At 37.0% G+C, this 21362-nt stretch overlaps 1 protein-coding gene across 1 annotated transcript in view; it reads right to left on the minus strand.

The window, feature by feature from the left end:
* Nucleotides 1-21362, minus strand: part of CWF19L2 (CWF19 like cell cycle control factor 2) — a 94547-nt gene that overhangs the window by 10641 nt on the left and 62544 nt on the right. The window contains 4 exon segments of the mRNA XM_047752561.1: nt 3978-4058; nt 6895-7050; nt 11937-12053; nt 17262-17474. Of these exon segments, the coding sequence (XP_047608517.1) occupies nt 3978-4058; nt 6895-7050; nt 11937-12053; nt 17262-17474 (567 nt within the window).

The raw sequence follows: 21362 nt of genomic DNA on the forward strand, positions 1-21362 counted from the left end.
TCTATTATGTTGAGGTATGTTCCCTCTATGCCTACTTTCTGGAGAGTTTTTATGATAAATGGATGTTGAATTTTATCAAAAGCATTTTCTGTGTCTATAAGACGATCACATGGTTTTTATTCTTCAATTTGTTTGTTTGTTTTGCTTTTTAGGGCCACACCAAAGGCATAAGGAGTTTCCCAGGCTAGGGGTTGAATTGGAGCTGTAGCTGTGGGCCTACACCACAGCCATGCCAGATCTGAGCCACGTCCGTAACCTACACTACAGCTCACAGCAACACTGGATCCTTAACCCACTAAGCAAGGCCAGGGATCGAACCCACAACCTCATGGTTCCTAGTCAGATTCGTTTCCGCTGCACCACAATGGGAACTCCTATTCTTCGATCTGTTAATGTGGTGTATCACACTGACTTGAGAATACTGAAAAATTCTTACATCCTTGTGATAAATCCCACTTTATCATGGTGTATGATCCTTTTAATGTACTGTTGGATTTGGTTTGCTAGTATTTTGTTGAGGATTTTTGCATCTATGTTCATTAGTGATAGTGGCCTGTGATTTTCTTTTTTGCAATATCTTTGCCTAGTTTTGGTATCGGGGTGATGTTTGCCTCATAGAATTAAGTTGGAAGTGGTGCCACCCTTGCAACTTTTTGGAATTGTTTCAGAAGGACAGGTGCTAACTCTTCTCTGAGTATTTGGTAGAATTCACCCATGAAGTCATCTGGTCTTAGACTTTTGTTTGTTGTGGGTTTTGATTTCAGAATTTCATTACTGGTAATTGGTCTGTCCATCTTTTCTATTTCTTCTAGTTCAGTCTTGAGAGACTGTACCTTTAAAAACCCTGAATAGACAAAATAATCTTGAGAAAGAAGAACAAAGCTAGAGGAATCATGCTCCCTGACTTCAGAAGATACTACAAAACTTGAAGTAATCAAAACAGTACGGTACTGGCACAAAAACAGACACACTGATCAATAGAATAGAATAGAGAGCCCAGAAATAAACCCGCATACTTATAGTCAATTATTCTATGACAAAGGAGGCAAGAATATACAATGGAGAGAAGATAGTTTCTTCAGTTAGTGGTGCTGGGATAACTAGAGAGCTACATATAAGAGAATGAGACTATACTCTAATACCATACATAAAAATAAACTCTCAATGGAGTAAAGACCTAAATTTGAGACCAGATAGTACAAAACTCCTAAAGGAAAACACAGGAAGAACACTCTTTGACATAAATCACAGTAATTTTTTTTTTTTTGCTCTGTCTCTTAGAGTACATGAAATAAAAGCAAAAATAAACAAATAGGACCTAAGTAAACTTAAAGCCTTTTGCACAGCAAAAGAAAGGATCAGTGAAATGAAAGACAACCTACTGAATGGGAGAAAATAATTGCAAGCAAAATTACAAACATATAAACAGCTCATAAAACTCAGTATCAAAAAAAAAGCACACAACTTGATTAAAAAATAGGCAGAACTGAAGACACATTATTCCAAACAGGAAAAGAAGATGGTCAACAGGCATATGAAAAGATGCTAAACATCACTAATAATCAGTTTTGCAAATCAAAACTACAATGAGCTATCACTTAACCCCTGTAAGAATGGCTATCATCAAAAAGAATACAATTAACAGGAGTTCCCATCATGGCAAAGTGGTTAATGAATCCTACTAGGAACCATGAGGTGTGGGTTTGATCCCTGGCCTCGCTCAGTGGGTTAAGGATCCGGCGTTGCCGTGAGCTGTGGTGTAGGTCACAGATGCGGCTCAGATCCAGCATTGCTATGGCTCTGGTGTAGGCCTGCAGCTACAGCTCCGAATCAACCCCTAGCCTGGGAACCTCCATAGGCCACAGGTACAGCCCTAGAAAAGACAAAAAAAGAAAGACAAAAAAAAAAATATATATATATATATATAATTAACAAATGTTGATGAGTATGTGAAGAAAAGGGAATCCTTGTACACTGTTAGTAGGAATGTAAATTGTTGCAGCTACTATGGAAAACAAGATGGAGGTTTCTCAAATAAACTAAAAAAAGAACTACCATATGTCCCAGCAATTCCTCTCCTGGGTTATATCTGAAAAAAACAAAAACACTAATTTGAAAAGCCACATGCACCCCAATGTTCATGCAGCATTATTTATAACTGCCAAGATATGGAAGCAACCTAAGTGACCATCAATAGTGAATGGATAAAGAAGATGTGATGTATGTACATATATATCCAAGGAAATACTACTCAGCCACAAAGAAGAACAAAATGTTGCCATCTGCAGCAACAAAATGGACTTGGAGGGCACTATGCTAATTGAAGTAAGTCAGACAGAGAAAGACATACTATGTGATACCACTTATATGTGGAATCTAAAAAATATAACAAACTAGTGAATATATCAAAAAATTAGACTCACAGGGAATAAACTTGTGGTTATCAGTGGAAGCAGGGTGGGGTACAATACAGGGGTGGCGAGTGGGAGGTACAAACTATTGGGAATAAAAAAGGTTCAAGGATGTATGAGGAAAATAGCCAGTATTTTGTAATAACTGTAAATGAAATGTAACCTTTAAAAACTGTATTAGGAGTTCCCATCGTGGCGCAGTGGTTAACGAATCCGACTAGGAACCATGAGGTTGCGGGTTCGGTCCCTGCCCTTGCTCAGTGGGTTAACGATCCGGCGTTGCCGTGAGCTGTGGTGTAGGTTGCAGACGCGGCTTGGATCCCGCGTTGCTGTGGCTCTGGCGTAGGCCGACAGCTACAGCTCCAATTCAACCCCTAGCCTGGGAACCTCCATATGCTGCGGGAGCAAAAAGACAAAAAAAAAAAAATTCATTTACATAAGGAGGTAGCAGGCTAGATTAAGCACACAGATTGCAGTTCCCAACCCTTGCACTAAAATATAAGCTACATAAAGTCTTTGCTTTGTTCCACTATGCATTAAAAGCACCTAGAACAGTGCTTTTAATGCACTCAATAAACATTTGTAGAATAAATTACTCTTTGAATGGAAAAACACAAAGGAATCCCCAGTTCTATTTTATATCTATTCCATTTAACTTATATTTCTAGAAAAGAGAGAGGTCATTATAGAAGTATCTAACTTAAGTGTAACTTATATCTAAAAGTTAATCTGCAAATCAAGATTAAACTATGAAACATGGTTAGGAATGTCTCAAAAAGAATAATGTACCCATAATTTAACACAATTATTATTTTAAAGGTACATAACAGAGAACCTTTGTATAAGAAAAGAGAGAGAGGAGTTCCCGTCGTGGCTCAGCAGAAACCAATCCCACTAGGAACCATGAGGTTGCAGGTTCGATCCCTGGCCTCACTCAATGAGTTAAGGATTTGGCATTGCCATGAGCTGTGGTGTAGGTTGCAGACGCGGCTCGGATCTGGCGTTGCTGTGGCTGTGGCATAGGCTGGCAGCTACAGCTCCAACTGGACCCCTAGCCCAGGAACCTCCATACGCTGTGGCAGGTGCAGCCCTAAAAAGACAAAAAGACAAAAAAAAAAAAAAAGAAAGAAAAGAAAAGAAAAGAAAGAAAAGAGAGAGCAAGAGAGACAAAAGAGTTCCAAGTTCAAAACAGAGTCTGTAGGAAAATGTTTCTCTCATTATAATTTCAGTAACAAGAAGGTCCCTCTCTACTCACTTGTCCCACAGAGGCTGAAACTCCCATGTGAAGGAGCTTTAATGGCAGAGGCTGATGAATGTCATAGCCAAGTAAAGAGACTATACTAGCCCAGAGCTAAAAAATCAGGAATAAACATTCAAATAAGCAATTAAACAAATAAAGATTTGCTACAACAAGTAGGATGAAAATAATTTCTTCCTTATTTGTAGAATTCTACTTAGTTCATGTTTGGTCAATCAGCCAAATGATCTTTTTCTCAAATAAGTTTTGAAAGTTACAAAGATCCTAAACACTAGGCTAATTTCTTATACTAAAAAAAAAATACTTACAGACTTTCTGATATCTTTTGAAGAGAGATCAATCAATTTCTTGTTCATAGACCACTCTTCATCAGATTCCATTATGGCTTTCTAAGAAATAGTCATTCGTTAGTAAAGAATAATATACAAGTAAATGCAAAGAGACAGTTTAAAAATAAATTAATACAGTGAATTAATTATGTGGTATAATACATGTTAGGTCATTATTTTGAATGAAGGCTTTAATATCTGTTACTTAAAATTGGAATTTCTTGATTTCTTATAGGTCCTATCTTTATCCAAGATTATACTATTTTACTCATTTTTAATAACCCTTATACTAACTTGAGATCACCTTTGCATGACAAAAACAATCCTTAGCAAAACCAAGCAATTAAAATTGAACATAATTTGTGAACATAAAATTTCACAGATTCCTTACTTCAATCACAGACATCTACTCAAATAAATTAATTTTGTTTAACTGTTCTTCTTCTGAATATAAGAATAACTTATGTGTTTTCTGGCAACAAAATACTTGAACTATTTCTGACCATATAAAAAAGGCATAAAAATGCAAGAGAAAAAAATACATAGAAGTGGAATTATAAGACTTTCTAAGCTAAGCAATGTGGCTAGTATTTATGATAAAGAAATATTAATAAAAGGAAAGCCTGGAGTTTCCATTTGGCTCAGCAGTAATGAACCTGACTAGGTTCCATCCCTGGCCTCACTCTGTGGGTTGAGGATCCAGCATTGCTGTGGGCTATAGTGTAGGTCAGAGATGTGGCTTGGATCCTACATTGCTGTGGCTGTGGTATAGGCCAGCAGCGGTAGCTCCGACTGGACCCCTAGCCTGGGAACTTCAATATGCCTCAGGTGTAGCCCTAAAAAGCCAAAAAAAAAAAAGAAAAAGAAATAAGAAAAACAGGGTGCTGCGTATAAAATAATCTCATTTTTATACAGTATCATTATTAATGAAGCAAATTTAAAAGGTGAAATTGGAGTTCCCGTCGTGGCTTGATGGTTAACGAATCCGACTAGGAACCATGAGGCTTCAGGTTTGATCCCCGGCCTTGCTCAGTGGGTTAAGTATCTGGAGTTGCCATGAGCTGTGGTGTAGGTCACAGACGCAGCTCGGATCCCGCTGTGGCTCTGGCGTAGGCCCTCGGCTACAGCTCCGATTTGACCCCTAGCCTGGGAACCTCCATATGCCTCGGGAGCAGCCCTAGAAAAGGCAAAAAGGCAAAAAGGCAAAAAAAAAAAAAAAAAGAGGTGAAATTAACACCCAGATAAGCACAATTTAAATATATTGGGAGCTCCCACCCATGGCTCAAACCTGAGGTAAAGGTTGATCCCCAGCCTGGCACAGTGAGTTAAAGGATCCAGCATTGCCACAGCTGCAGTTTAAGTCTCAGTTGCAGCTCAGAATCAATCCCTGGACTGGGAACCTCCATAGGCTGTGGGTGCAGCCATAAAAAAACAAAAATTAACTGGATCAGGTATATGTTCTTCCCTTTTTAAAAGATTTAGGTTGCTTGGGTTTACACTATAAAATGGCACATTCAATATAAAATTGAAGCCAAATCAAATAAATACATCTTTAATGATCACACAAAGGGTTTATTATAGAGGAGAAAAGTGACATGCCATTCTGCTAAGAGATGACATTTCTGTCACCCCAGCATGAAAAAAGAGTAGTTGGAGTTCCCGTTGTGGCACAGTGGTTAATAAAAACGACTAGGAACCATGAGGTTGTGGGTTCGATCCCTGCCCTTGCTCAGTGGGTTAATGATCTGGCGTTGCCATGAGCTGTGGTGCAGGTCACAGATGTGGCTTGGATTCCGCGTTGCTGTGGCTCTGGCGTAGGCTGGCGGCTACCCCTAGCCTGAGGACCTCCATATGCCGCAGGAGCGACCCAAGAAATGGCAAAAAAAAAAAAAAGAGTAGTTGGCCTATGATGTGCCCTATAGCTCCATGCCTACAGTCACAGTCACCTAAGACTCTACTGAGGAAGTACAAGGGAAAAAAACCCAAGCACTGAAGAAAAGCATAATCTATTTGTCAACTGATTTTGTTTAACATAAGACTGGCATGGGTTTTGGGATTCCCTGGCTGGTTCTTCCCTATGTTAATAACATGACTTCAAACTAAATAATCAAATTCTTTTTAAAAATTTCTATAGGAAAAGTAGATTTTCACCACCTCATCAACCTTAACAGGTTTTATAGTACTTTTTATTGGGAATTACAGTCCATATTAATTAAACTTTATCATCTATACTGTCAAAATGTTGCATTTGTAAGTTCTTATACCACCTCACAAAACATTATCTTTTTTTAATTGTACGTTACTATTTCATATATGGTTCTCCATTTACAAATTTATATTAGTCTATAAATTATACTGCACTCAGGTCAGTAATGACATTGATTTAAGAACTCTGGTCATTTATTACATGTCCAAAAGCACATGTCAAGTTTAGATTTTAATTTCTTTTTATAAACAGCATGATGAGGTATTAAATACTAAAATATGTATCAATAACTTGTCTTGGCAATTGTTATTTGTACGGTTTGCATATAACCATCTTCGGCTCTTATGAATTTTAATGATAAATCTTCTAGAGTATCACTAATTTGGACCTGAAAGTACGTCAAAGAAAAAGTTCGATTTTTCATTTGAGAAGTGAGAAATTAAAATAGAAATTAAAAATTACCATTTGATGGTATATTCATACTCATAAAAAAGCATGCTTTTTGAAGGTCAAATCCCAAATTTCTTTCTACAGAAATGTATATAAAAGAATTTTTTGTACTTTACTTCATTTCTTTATATGATATAGATCTAAGTATACAGGAGAAGACATCAGAATAAAGATAACTGTATTCATAAAACAGTATCATGGCAAAAAATAATTATGCACGTAAAGACTATCTATGAATACCTTAAAATAGATGGGAGCCATGTCACCCACTTCCTTTGGGAGAGGAATGCATTCATAAACCATATGATATTGTTTTTTCATGCTCATATTAGTTTCTAAAAAGATACAGTCCAATCCTTTATCTGTGAACATCTTTACCAAAGATTTTCTGAACATCTGAAGAAAAGAAAATGGCTCGGTAAATATAAAGCACTGAGAGGTGATTCAAAATATGAAACGATAAAAAGTATAATAAATTCCTTTAAAATAAAAAAATAGTGAACAATGTCAAGTCTGTAACACTGCCTTACAGTTACTTTACTTTCTAAATCTACTACATAATTTCACACAGTTAAGCAACACTTTGTTAAACTGCAAATCAATCTGCACAGTATTATGTACATGGAAATGATATGTGTCACTTGCATGCTAAAGTAGTTACTAAGAGGTAGTGTGCCTTCTCGCATCCATTTTCTTCCATCCCAGGGGCTGAAAAGGAAGAACTCCACCATAGGAGAACCTTGTCATGGAAAGAGCCTGATTACTCCTTGGATGCTATCTGCCATACTGGACTATGATATAAGAAATTAACTTTGGAGTTTCCATTGTGGCTCAGCGGTGATGAACCTGACCAGTATCCATGAGGACGCAGGTTCAATCCCTGGCCTTGCTCAGTGGGTTAAGGTTCTGGCACTGCCATGAGCTGTGGTGTATGTAGCAGATGCAGCAGGGGATTCAGTGTTGCTGTGGCTGTGGTGTAGGCCGGTGGCTGCAGCTCCAGTTAGACCCTTAGCCCTGGAACTTCCATGTGCTGCAGGTGTAGCCCTGAAAAAAGAGGAAGGAAGGAAGGAAATAAATTAATTAATTAACTTCTGTTGTCTCGAGGTAGCTGAGAACTAGGTTTTGTATGCAACAGCAGCTAGGAATAAAATGGGCAATTCCCTTTGGTTAATGACATAACTAAAGCAGCTACATATGAACCAGAATACGACAGCAATTAACCCTATCTTCCTCCTACTCAATTTTATGTCCCAGATAGTTTACCTTCACATACCTAATATTAAATACAAACAACAATTAAAAATTAAAACCAAAAGGGAAAATACACAAACTTAGTTTAACAATACAGTTTTTTAGACTATCTTTATTTTGTTAACTGCTACTGTATTTGTGAATTTTTATTTATTATGAGTATTTTCAATTAATTGTTATTTCATGATCACTTAGTTTTGTGATAAGATAATTTAAATATTAGAAAAAGGAAAATCATTATTAGACTGGAACTATATCCTTGAAAACCAATTTTTTTTAAAGAAAAAGCAAATAAAAGCAGCAGCAAAACAACAATAAAATTTAGATACTCTAAAAATTATCTAACAAACTTCTTCATTTCATATTTGTTCCTAAGTCTTTCCTGGTTTAAACTGCTGGACGACTGTTCCAGATTTTATCTGGACAACAGTGAAGAAGACAGAATTAGGATGGCATGAGTTATAAATGAAAACTCAAAATATTAAATTAGTAGTGATGCAAGGATGATTCAATTACTATAAAATAAGCATCACACTTATACCCTTAAGGAAGACACATGCACATTTAAGTACTTTTTCTCCCATATGTATATAAAAAGACTTTAATTTAAAAATATGAGTTATACCAAAACTATTTTATGCTTCAGAGAGAGATACACAGATCTCATGTTACAGGGGTTATATAAAATTCCCCCTAGTCCAGGTAGAAAACACTTCATACTTTAGGTAACCACTCTTTTCTATATTTCTAAACTATTATTACTCACCTAACTGCCATTTCCCATTCAATTAACATATCTGGACTTATATTCCAAGTAATAAATTTAAGTAAATTATACTATAGAGCTTACAATTCTTTAATTTGTTATCAAATTACATTACAAAAAATTAAGTACATATGAATAAAGAAATTTAAAACAAAAATGAAAGTATTTTCATTAAAAATATCAAAGCTCTTTAGAGCTGATGATATAATATTAATATTACAATTCACTCAAATTTTCTATATAAAACAGGTATAAGATGGTTATCCAAAGACAAATGTTATATGACAGGAGAGAACACAGACATTTAACTCTACACCCTTCATGAAGTGACCCCCTCAAAAATGACATTACTTTTCAAAATATCACAAAGCTATTAGAAGAGAAAATACACTAAAAAGCAGATCACCCCATAATATCTGACTTAAACACTGGAAAGCCGATTCAAAGCTGGATAGTATTGGAGGAGGGGGCTTAACAGGGATAGTAAACAAGAAAGCCATGTTGCACTTTGGAATCCTCAAAAGGCTCAGGAATTGGCAGCACCAAAGAATTATGGGAGTAAAGGGGAGGTGTGGTGAAAAACAGATGGTATAAATGAAAGTCTTTTGAAAAAAACAATTAACACACCAGATCCCCTCCTCCACACCAGGACAACACTATAGGATAATGTTTGGAGGAAAGTAAACAATATAAGGCTGCTAAGGCTAGGAAAACCAGGCATAGTTCAGAGTATGCAGTTTGAAAACAGGGGGCATTATAAAAAAAAATGTTACCTCAGTTGTTCTTAAATATTTGATACTCTGCCACCCCAGCCTTCTTCCCTAACTAGTTCCCAGAACAGTGGAAAGCAAACAGTGTTTAAAGATATTAAGACAGTCTTTTCTGGAGAGTCTGGCCAGCCCCAAGAAAAAGACTAAATGTAGTAACACTGGAATTTTCCACTGAAATGGCCCCACAGTGAGGTCCATGGTAGATAAGCATTGGCTACCCCACCACCACACAACTAATTTGAGATATTTAAAAAATAGACCTACAGTGTCTGACTATAACATATGTAAGCATATTTGTCAAATGGATAAGAATAACTTAAAGGGGACCAAATTTCACTATATGTTTAATAATCTAAAAATTTATATCTTATTCATTAGAAATTTGTGATTATTCCCATATGCTCCACTGAAACTTATCTTTACATATTCTATTAAATATAAGGTCTAAATTAAACTTAAATGTTACTAGAGGATGGTGATAAAAAATCTCTTGAAGGAAGTGGTCCTTGCATTTGCAAACATCATTTTTCATTAAGTCAAATCATTTTTAAAATATATTCTCTAAAAGAGGTAAATGATCAGTAAGGGTATTTGCCAGGATATGATCAATTTGTGTTTTTGTACACATTTTGAAGGTAAAAACAAAAACTTTTTAAAAAATACATTTCTTTAAGTAATTTTTCTTCATTCACTATCATAAAGTAATTTACATCTATCATAAAAAAAGAGCCATAACACCATTATTTGCATAAAATAATGTGGTTTTTCCTCCCTCATTCAATTTTCTATAATGCCTCTGGCTTACAAAATCTGCTAAACCATGATGTAACCTGTGCTAGTATATACCACACCTTTTGGCAGAATTAATGAATGATTTTTATCTCTGCATTACTCACACCTGGATTATCTTACACCCCTGCATTCTGTATCTGTTGAACTGAATGTATTTCTTTATCCCACTCCAGTGTTTTTCATCAAGTAGCTTAATTTCTTGCAGAAACAAAAAACATACAGACTAAATTCCTGTATCACTTAAAATCTTTTTTGCACTGCACTGCTACTCTAAGTGAAATCAGTTTTACATGCGTACACTAAAAAAAAAAAAAACTCCAGAAAGACACAAAATAATTCTAAAAACCAAATCTGCAATACTTTCCACTTTAATTTATCTACTGTACTGGCATCCACTAATTAGAAAAAAATTTTTTTCACATCAAATATACTTGTCCACATGCTTACCCTTGCTTGGTCACAGATGCATTAATACAGTCTGCCCTTTAACTTTTATAGCATAAACTTAAAGATCACAGGGAGTAAGAGGCTCAATTTCATGAAATGCAGTCAAAATATCTCCTCTCTTGGTAACTTTATTAGCATGACACAAGGACTAGTATTAGTCTCTTTTGAAATCTTAAAATGTTCACAGTTTCTAACCAGGGGTTCCTATAACCCCTATTCACTTGTCAGGCATTAGAAAAACAAGAGTTTTCTTTCTTCCTTTCTTTTTGGTCATTATAAGGTCTTGAAATAATTCAGCAGCAATTCAGCTCATATTGTGGCTTTCAATTTCTTGAAGAATCAGACACAGACACACAGACACACAGACACAGACACACACACACACACACACACACACACACACACACAATCAATCCAAAAGCTGGGTCAGGTTATAAAGAAAAAGTGAAAATTAAAGCTAGTAACAAGGAGTTCCTAGTGTGGCGCAGTGGAAACAAATCTGACTAGTAACCGTGAGGTTACAGGTTCGATTCCCTCGGCTCACTCAGTGAGTTAAGGATCTGGTGTTGCCATGAGCTGTGGTGTAGGTGGCAGACATGGCTTGGATCCTGCGTTGCTGTGGCTGTGGTATAGGCCAGCAGCTGTAGCTACAATTCAACCCTTAGCCTGGGAACTTCCATGTACCACGGGTTCAGACTCAAAAAGAAAAAAAAAAAAAAAAAAAAAAATTAAAGCTAGTAACAAAATCACTGCAGCAGAAAAGGTCAAGACCATTATAGGAAACACGAACAACTGCTAAACATAAACCTCTAACTTCCCAAAATCATTTTTCTTTATCTGAAGATAGCTTTCCTTTGGGCTGTAATTTATTAGCTTACTATTAATATTACTTAGTACTAATTACTGTGGTAAGAATGATTATTTCATGTTCCACAAAAGCAAAGATTAGAAATCTTTCACTGATTTTTTTTAAGTAAAAATAATTATTACTTGGTCACAGTTAGTAGATAAAAGTTTTCAGTTGTACACCTCAAACTATTATGTTATATCACAATTATACCTCAATAAAGATTTCTTTAAAGCTTTCGATAAAGTAAAAAGGTAGTGAGTGGTGGAATCATCATGACCCACATATACACACAACTTACAGAAATGTAGATATGTTTAAATTCAGAAGGTAAATCACTGAAGATATTAGATCTGTTAGAATTTACTACAATAGTGTGTAAAAACTGCTCTAGATCATTCATGCTCACCTGAATTTCCTCCCAGATGTCTTCATCCAATAAGGTAGCTGCTCTATGGTGCTGCAAAGGGACTATCAAGCAGTGCCCTTCAGTAAGAGATCGTACGTTGGGTAAACATAAGTAAACCTATGGGGGAAAAAGATGCAAGGGTGAAACGTTATTGAGCCTTTGGTAGGTTAACATGGATAACATTTAATAAAGTATGCTTGTTAATAACAATATATTTTACTTTAATATTTAAAGATAGTCACCATTTAAAATTTTAAAAGCCATGAGATACCTTCAATAAACCAGTAATTTATAGCACAAATCTCAATTATGACTGTTATACCTCAAAGATTAAGCTTACCAAAGGGCAGAATGAATGACATCTGAGAAAGCTATATGCTTTCAAAGCCTCTAGAACAACACAAATTTTGCAAGAATTAAAAAAAAAATACATGGAGTTCCCGTTGTGGCGCAGTGGTTAACGAATCCGACTAGGAACCATGAGGTTGCGGGTTCGGTCCCTGCCCTTGCTCAGTGGGTTAACGATCCGGCGTTGCCGTGAGCTGTGGTGTAGGTTGCAGACGCGGCTCGGATCCTGCGTTGCTGTGGCTCTGGCGTAGGCTGGTGGCTACAGCTCCGATTCGACCCCTAGCCTGGGAAACTCCATATGCCGTGGGAGCAGCCCAAGAAATAGCAACAACAACAACAACAATAACGACAACAACAACAACAACAACAAAAAAGGACCAAAAAAAAAAAAAAAAGAATTAGAAAAAGAACAAGCAAAAAAAAAAAAAATACATGACCTGGTAATGGTAGGAGAGTTTTAACTGACGCCTATTAGTCAGGTCCTCCTTCTCCTATTGCTTGAAGAAATAGAAATAACCTCTGTATGGCTTTACAGCACTGGTTAAGTGCTATTTATTTACATACATGTATTACCTACAAGTTGGCACTATTTTTCCATTTTATACAAATTGTTTTTTTAAAAAAAGTCAACTAGTAAGCAGGTAGAGAGCAAAAGGTCTTCATAAGGACCACAGATAATATTCTGCAAGGAGGACTGATCCTACTTTCTATTATTTTTTGTTAGGATTTAGCTAGAAAATTTTTATATGAGAGATTTAATTAATTAGTGGATAATAATTAATTTTTAACAAAATAATGCAATTTTTAAAACTTCATTGTAAGAGGAAAATTAGGAGTGTATGTGGATATGGCTATCTACTTAGATTTATAGTTAAATCACAACCATAGCCACAATAAAAACTGTATCAGGAATAAGCGTTTGGAGAAGTGGCCAAGATGGTGGAGTAGAAAGACCCTGAACTCCTCTCCTCTCACAGGCACAACAAAATTACAATTATCTATAAGAACAATCTGAAGACTAGCAATAAAGATATATCACAACTAAAGACATGAAGATAAAGAAGGAACAACAAGATGGGTAACAGACTTATAAAAACAAGAGTCTTTTCATATTTGTAGATAATATGATTAATAAGTGAATATCCAAAATATATAAACAGCTCATACAATTCAATATCAAAAAACAAAAAAACCCAAAAAACCCGGAGTTCCCGTCGTGGCGCAGTGGTTAACAAATCCGACTAGGAACCATGAGGTTGCGGGTTCGGTCCCTGCTCTTGCTCAGTGGGTTAATGATCCGGTGTTTCCGTGAGCTGTGGTGTAGGTTGCAGACGCAGCTCAGATCCCGAGTTGCTGTGGCTGTGGCATAGGCCAGTGGCTGCAGCTCTGATTTGACCCGTAGCCTGGGAACCTCCATACGCCGCGGGAGTGGCCCAAAGAAATGGCAAAAAGACAAAAAAGAAAAAAAAACCCGATTTAAAAATGAGTAAGGAAAACATAGAGATGTCCAACAGGCACATGAAAAGTTGCTCAATATCACTAATCATCAGGAAAGTGGAAATCAAAGCCATAAAGATATCACTTCACATCTGTCAAAATGGCTATTATCAAAAAGTCTACAAATTACAAATGTTGGCAAGGATGTGGAAAAAAGGGAATCCTGGTACACTTTTGGTGGGAATATAAATTGGTACAGCCACTATCAAAAACAGTGTGGACATTTCTCAAAGAACTATCACACGATCCAGCAATTTAGCTCCCAGGTATATAACTGAAGAAAATTAAAATGCTAAATTGAAAAGATATATGCCCCCCCAATGCTCACAGCAGTTTTATTTATAGTAATGAAGATATAGAAGCAATCTAAGTGTCCATCAACAGATGAATGGATAAAGATATAGAATATATAATGTACATACACACACACACACACACACACACACACACACACACAATGGAATACTACTCAGCCATAAAAAATGAAATTTTGCGATTTGCATGTACATGCATGGGCCTAGAAGGCATTTATGCTATGTGAAATAAGCCATACAGAGAAAGACAAATATTATATGATGCTACTTACATGTAGAATCTAAACAATAAAATGAATGAATAAAAGAGAACAGAAAGAGACTCATGGATATAAAGAACAAACTAGTAGTTACCAGTGGACAGAGGGGTGGGGGAGAGGGAAGGTAGGTCCAGGGGTTTAAGAGATACAAACTACTATGTATAAAACTAAGGAGCTCCTGTTGAGGTTCGGTGGTAATGAACCCAACTAGTATCAATGAGGACATGGGTTTGATCCCTGGGTTAAGGGATTAGCATCGGGTTAAGGATCTAGCATTGCCATAAGCTGCGGTGTAGGTCACAGAAGCAGCTTGGATCTAGCGTTGATGTGGCTATGGTGTAGGCTGGCAGCTGTAGCTCTGATTCCACTCCTAGCGGGCAAACTTCCATATGCCATGGGTGGGGCCCTAAGAAGACAAAAATAAATAAATAATAAATAAAGCTTCTAAAAACTAGTTGTTTTTTTTTTTTAAAGTAAAGGATAGTGTTAAGACAAGGGGGGATAGATAATTTTATTTTATTTTTTTTAAAGGGAGAAAGCAGGGATAGCTGATAATCAGAAACATATATAACCATCTGACTCTAATGAGTACAAATATAGCTTCATTAATACATTTAGATGTAAGACATAAACTTTAAATACTAGAAATTCAAGTTAAGTGAGAATGACTGAAATGCTTTAAAATATTGTTAATTATTAGTACCTAATGCAAAGTAATTCCTTAGAAACTCATAGTCATATATAATTAACTTAGGTAATAACTAAAAGGAATAATGTCTTATTTTAAATTCACATTAATAACATTAGCTACAATGGATGGGATAAGCAGTCAGATACTATAGGAAATGGATGAAATTCCTTCTAATCAATATTTCAAACATTTCAATATTAAAATATTTACCGATTAAAGGATGAAGATAGATGGCAGTTTTAGAGCAAAGATAGTATAATAAAGCATAGATCAAGAAAGGAAACTCAAGGAAAAGGAAGAGTAAAGAAATAAAAGTAAATCAAAATTCAAACTGATAAATGTGTCTTTTGGGGAGGGGGGCACCTGTAGCATGCAGAAGTTCCTTGGCCAGGGATCGAGCCCACACCCACAGCAGCAAACTGAGCACTGCAGTGACAATGGCAGATTCTTAACCCACTGAGCCACAAGGGAACTCCAATAAACTGTCTTAATGACCTAAAGATATTAAACAGTAGAACTGAAATGGAAAAGCCAAGACCAGTTCTTTGGCTACACAGGTGTTTATATGTGAGTGTACACAACAAGGAAATTAATAGTATTCCTCAAACTACTAGTTCTTTGTTTTTTGGTTTTTTTTTTTTTTTTTGCTTTTTAGGGCCGCACCCACTGCATATGGAGGTTCCCAGGCTAGGGGTCAAATTGGAGCTATAGCTGCTGGCCTACACCACAGCCACAGCAACATCAGATCCAAGCTGTGTCTGCAACCTACACCACAGCTCTCGGCAATGCCAGATCCTTAACCCACTGAATGTGGCCAGGGACTGAACCTGTAACCTCATGCTTCCTAGTCAGATTCGTTTCCACTGCGCCATGACAGGCACTCCAAGCTACTAGTTCTTGAAACTAGCATGCACTCATTCATTCAACTTCCTTTCCTACAACTTTCTCTTACTCACTCCACTCCAGCTACACCAGTCTTTTCTCTGTTCCATGAATGCCAACCTCATTTCCTCCTCAAAGCTTTTTACTCATTGGTGCCTCGTTCTGAAACATTATTGATTAATATCTTCCTGATGCTTGCTTCTTCTCAACTTTCACACCTTTACTAAAATACCTCCTCAGAGAAGCCTTCTACAACACCTTGTCAAAAAATACTCTCCCATCATTTTATTCTATTTTCTCTCTCTAGTTGCTTTATAACAACACTCTGTTAAATTAGGGCAATCATTAAATCTTTTACTTTCTGCTCTATTTCACTAGACTACAAGCTCCACAAGCATATCTGATTTTCTACTTTTCCCCAGTGACTAATTAGGTTGTGACATATATCAGGTACACAACAATTATTTACTTAATATAAGAATTAAATAATCAAGTATTTACAGTAATAAGTAACTATTATTAGTGAGTATTAAATAAGTGATTGCTAATATTTATTGAAAGATATGACTATAATCATATACGCTTGGTACACAATGGGATATGTGTATGGTATATACAATGATGAGTAAGTTCCTCATGGAACTTACAGACTTCTAGGGGAGACACTCAACAAGTTAAGACAAAAGTTGACCCTTGAACAGCATGGGTTTAAACTGCATCCGTCCAATTATACATGGATTTTTTTTCAATAAATACTACAATACTGTATGATCTGTGATTGCCTGAATCCATGGATGCAGAACCGTAGATATGGAGGGCTGACCATGGGATTCAATCATCTGCAAATTTTGGTATACAGGGACTGCTGGAACCAATTCCCCATGGATACCAAGAAACAACTATAAAATAAACTTCTTCAATTCATAAAACAGTCAATGAAGATACAAGAGAAGCAGAAGCTTCTGAGTGTATCTGAAATGATTTTAATACTGAGAGTCAAGTACCACTCATGAAAATATGATCACACAGAGGCAAAGGGCAGAGCAAGAATCTGAATCCAGGTGGTCTGGTTCCAAAATCCAGGGCCTAAAGCATTACTCAAAGCTGCCTTTCTTCAGAGTAAAATTACACAAAATGTAAACTTCACGTCATGTAAATATTTATATTCTAAGGAAAAGTCTAAGAATCATGTGAACTTAGAAAAGAAAAATATCTGAAAAGCAGAGTAAGAGAAGACAGATTTCTTAAAATCTTACACGAGTATGAAGAAAGAGGCAAATTTACATATACTGTTAAATCATTTCGTTAGGGCAATAAACATTACATTTCTTACCTTAACACCTATTGCAACAATAAGGTGCTTGGGAAACTGAGAGCTGTCAAAACAATACAGACATTTGTCCATTTGTGCAGCAAGACGCTGGTGCTCAGCAATTGCGTTTTTCCTCTGATTCTCTTCTTCTTCACCAAAACATTTGCTCTCAGCTGCTTTGGAGACAAACATGTCATCCAGAGTGTAATAATCTCCATCTGTTTTTCCCATAAACTGAAAAAACCAAAATAACAGTGGTGGGGAGAGGGTAGTAGTTTATTGTACTGCGGTATACTTAAGTCATATCTGTAAGTTCTGTGATAAAACTCTTACATTAAAAGAAAAAGAAAATGAAATCATGATTAAAATTTATGCTTGACCTGCAAAGGTCAATCTATCATCATCATCACCCATCACCATCATCACTATAAGCTAAAGTATTTCCTATGTGCAATGCTACGAGGTTTGTTTTATACTCCTATGAGGAGGGCATTATCATTGTTATTTAACAGACAAGGAGACTGAACTAGAGAGGTTTAAAACAACCTTTACTTTAAAATCAGCATACACTCCACTCAGAAGATAAAACACTTCTCAAGTGTATTTCAGGCACCTTCTCCACAGATTCTCCAACATAAATTGTAGCCAGGGTGATTTTTTTTTTTTTTTTTTTGTCGCCATTTCTTGGGCCGCTCCTGAGGCATATGGAGGTTCCCAGGCTAAGGGGTCGAATTGGAGCCATAGCCACCGGCCTACACCAGAGCCACAGCAACTCGGGATCTGAGCCGTGTCTGATCACACCACAGCTCACGGCAATGCCAGATCCTTAACCCACTGAGCTAGGCCAGGGATCGAACCCGCAACCTCATGGCTCCTACTCGGATTCGTTAACCACTGAGCCACGACAGGAACTCCCAGGGTGATGTTTGTAAAACAAAATATTTAATTATTTTATTTAAAACCCTCAAAAAGCTCTACAATGTGAACAGGATCAGGTTCAAACTTCTGTCTGTCCTACTAAGTCATAGACACAGAAAGGCATAATGCTTAATTAAGCTTGTCTTCTAGAGTCAAAATAACCATGGTAAAATCCAACTCCTATCTGTATAAACTTGGGCAAGTTATTTAATCTCTCTGTGCTTTACTTCTTCATTTTACAATGCTTATAACATTACCCATAATGAGGTTATATATTTTTTAAAATATGGCTGCACCTGCAGCATATGGAAGTTCCAGGCTAGGGGTCAAATCGGAGCTGCAGGCCTAACCTACAGCCATGGCAACACCAGTTCCAAGCTCCATCTGTGACCTACACCACATCTTGTGGCAATAATGGATACTGAACCCACTGAGAGAGGCCAGGGATTGGACTAGCATCCTCACAGATATTATGCTGGTTTCTTAAGCTACTGAGCCTCAAAGGGAACTTCCATAATAAGGGTTATTCTGCTTAATCCTCACAGCACAGGTCTGGCACAACATAAGGACTCATAAATGTGAGTCACCTCAGTCACGTCTGATGACAATCCTAGTCAATCTCTACACCTTTTCTACCCTATTTCAGTCCCCCAAAGTACTATGACCTTCAGGCTTTGCATATATTGCACTCTGACCAATTCTGCCCTCAGTTTTGCCATATCTACAACTCATTTTTTAATCTGAGGCTTAGATTTAGCTGTCACCTCCATGAAAGAACTTTCCTAGATCATTCACGCTCTTTCAGCACTGTACTCAAATCAGTCTCATGAGGACTACATTGTATCATAAAAGCTCATTAACTTATGCTTTTCTTCCATTAGACTAAGTTATAAATTCTGCTTAATCTACTAAATACCAAAAAGAGAACTAAAAGAGGTACTACCTTACACCAGCCAGAATGGCCATCATCAAAAAGTCTACAAACAATAAGTGCTGGAGAGGGTGTGGAGAAAAAGGAACCCTATCACACTGTTGGTGGGAATACAAATTGGTGTAACCACCATGGAAAACAGTATGGAGAGTCCTCAGAAAACTAAAAACAGAACTACTATTTGAACCAGCAATCCCACTCCTGGGTATCCATCCAGAGAAAACCATGACTTCAAAAGACACATGTACTCCAATGTTCATTGCAGCACTATTTTCAATAGTCAAGACATGGAAACAACCTAAATGTCCACTGACAGAGGAGTGGATAAAGAAGATGTGGTACATATACACAATGGAATATTACTCGGCCATTAAAAGGAACGAAATAACGGCATTTTTAGCAACATGGATGGACATAGAAATTATCATGCAAAGTGAAGTCAGTCAGACAATGAGACACCAACATCAAATGCTATCGCTTACATGTGGAATCTGAAAAAAGGACACAATGAACTTCTTTGCAAAACAGATACTGACTCACAGACTTTGAAAAACTTATGGTTTCCAAAGAAGATAGTTTGGGTGTTGGGGAGTGCCGGGGATGTGGGATGGAAATCCTATAAAATTGGATTGTGATGATCATTGCACAACTATAAATGTAATAAATTCATTGAGTAATAAAAAAATAAAATAAAATAAAGTGGTTTTCAAAAAAAATTAACTTTACCCAAAGAAAGGTCTAGCCTTTGCCTTCTACTCCTGGAAGATACGCTTTAAGCATTTCTAAGAGTGGCTTTCCTATCAGGGGACCTTTGGCCCACACCAGTCTATGCTAACAATGGATTTTATGCTGGAGACTTTAGGCCACAGCTCCACCTCAGGAGAGGCTGGAGATTAAAGTCATCCTCACAAGCAATCAACCATGTCTATGTGACCAAATCCTAATAAAATCTCTGCACATCAGCGTTGCGGGAGCTTCCCTAGTTGGCCACGTGTACATGTGTATGATGTATTTCACACTTTATTGCTGGAAGAAGTTAGTGCTCTCCATGACTTACTGGAAGAGGACAAATGGAAGCTTCATGCTTGGCATTCTCCTGGATTCAGCTCCATGAGCCTCTTCCCTTGACTAACTTTCCATCTTTTTTCTTTCACTGTAATAAACCTAATAAAGCTTTATTTAACAACTTTTAGTGAGTTCTGCAAGTCCTTGTAGTAAAATATCAAACCTGAAGGTAGGCTTAGAGATTCTCTGAATTTGTGGCGGGTATCACAAGTGAGGATGGTCTTAGGGATTCTCACAGTGAGGAGACACAGTAACCACACATATGCACAAACATTGATCAGATCCTGGATCTCAAAAAAAAAAAAAAGCTATAAAAGTTTAAATATAGGTTAACATATCAACATTTTTCAATGAACACTTGGTTCTGCATGACATACAGACACCATCCAAAGTGCACAGCTGCAGCACTGCAGTCCCACTCTGGAATGACTATGAAGAGAAATCCTCTCAGTAAGAAGAAGTCTGAGCCGTGAGTTCACTTTACCTGGAAGGAGAGATGGCCAGAGATACAGGTCTACACTGATTTACATACTACGGCAAATGGTTTGGCTGGATAGTCACAAACCTGAAGAGAATACAATTAGAGAACTACCAATAAGGAAGTCTGGGGAAGAGGTATGTGGACAGAGGTATGTATCTCCCAGTGGATACACAGTGCAAAGATATTTGTACTTGTGAAAATATTTATGTCACTAGCCACTACTAACATTGATTGTTCCAATGAACTTATGGACAAAGTGGCCATGCAGGAATGGAACCTATCTGAGGACTCAACAATATGAACTTCCACTCATTAAGGCTGATCTTGCTATAGCCACTTCTGCATTTCAATGTGTCAACAGAGGTCAACACTAAGCCTCTACTAGGCACTCCTTAGGGAGATGAGGCAGCTTCCTGGAGGCAAGATGAGTACACTGGACTGCTTCTATCGTGGAAGGGGCAGCACTTTGTTCCTACTGGAATAGACACTCTAGACATGGATTTGCCTCCCTTTCATATAGTGCTTCTACCAAAACTACCATCTATGGACTTATATCGTCAGGGCATTTGACTAAGAAATTAATTTCACAGCCAATAAAATGTGTCCATGCCCACTGCATTCACCATGCAATGATGACTACCATTTCCATTTAATTCATCATGTTCCCTACCATCCTGAAGCAGCTGGCCGGACAGAACAGAAATATGGTCTTTTCAAGATTTAGTTA

This window comes from Phacochoerus africanus, chromosome 11 (assembly GCF_016906955.1).
Source record: "Phacochoerus africanus isolate WHEZ1 chromosome 11, ROS_Pafr_v1, whole genome shotgun sequence".
Lineage (NCBI taxonomy): Eukaryota > Metazoa > Chordata > Mammalia > Artiodactyla > Suidae > Phacochoerus > Phacochoerus africanus.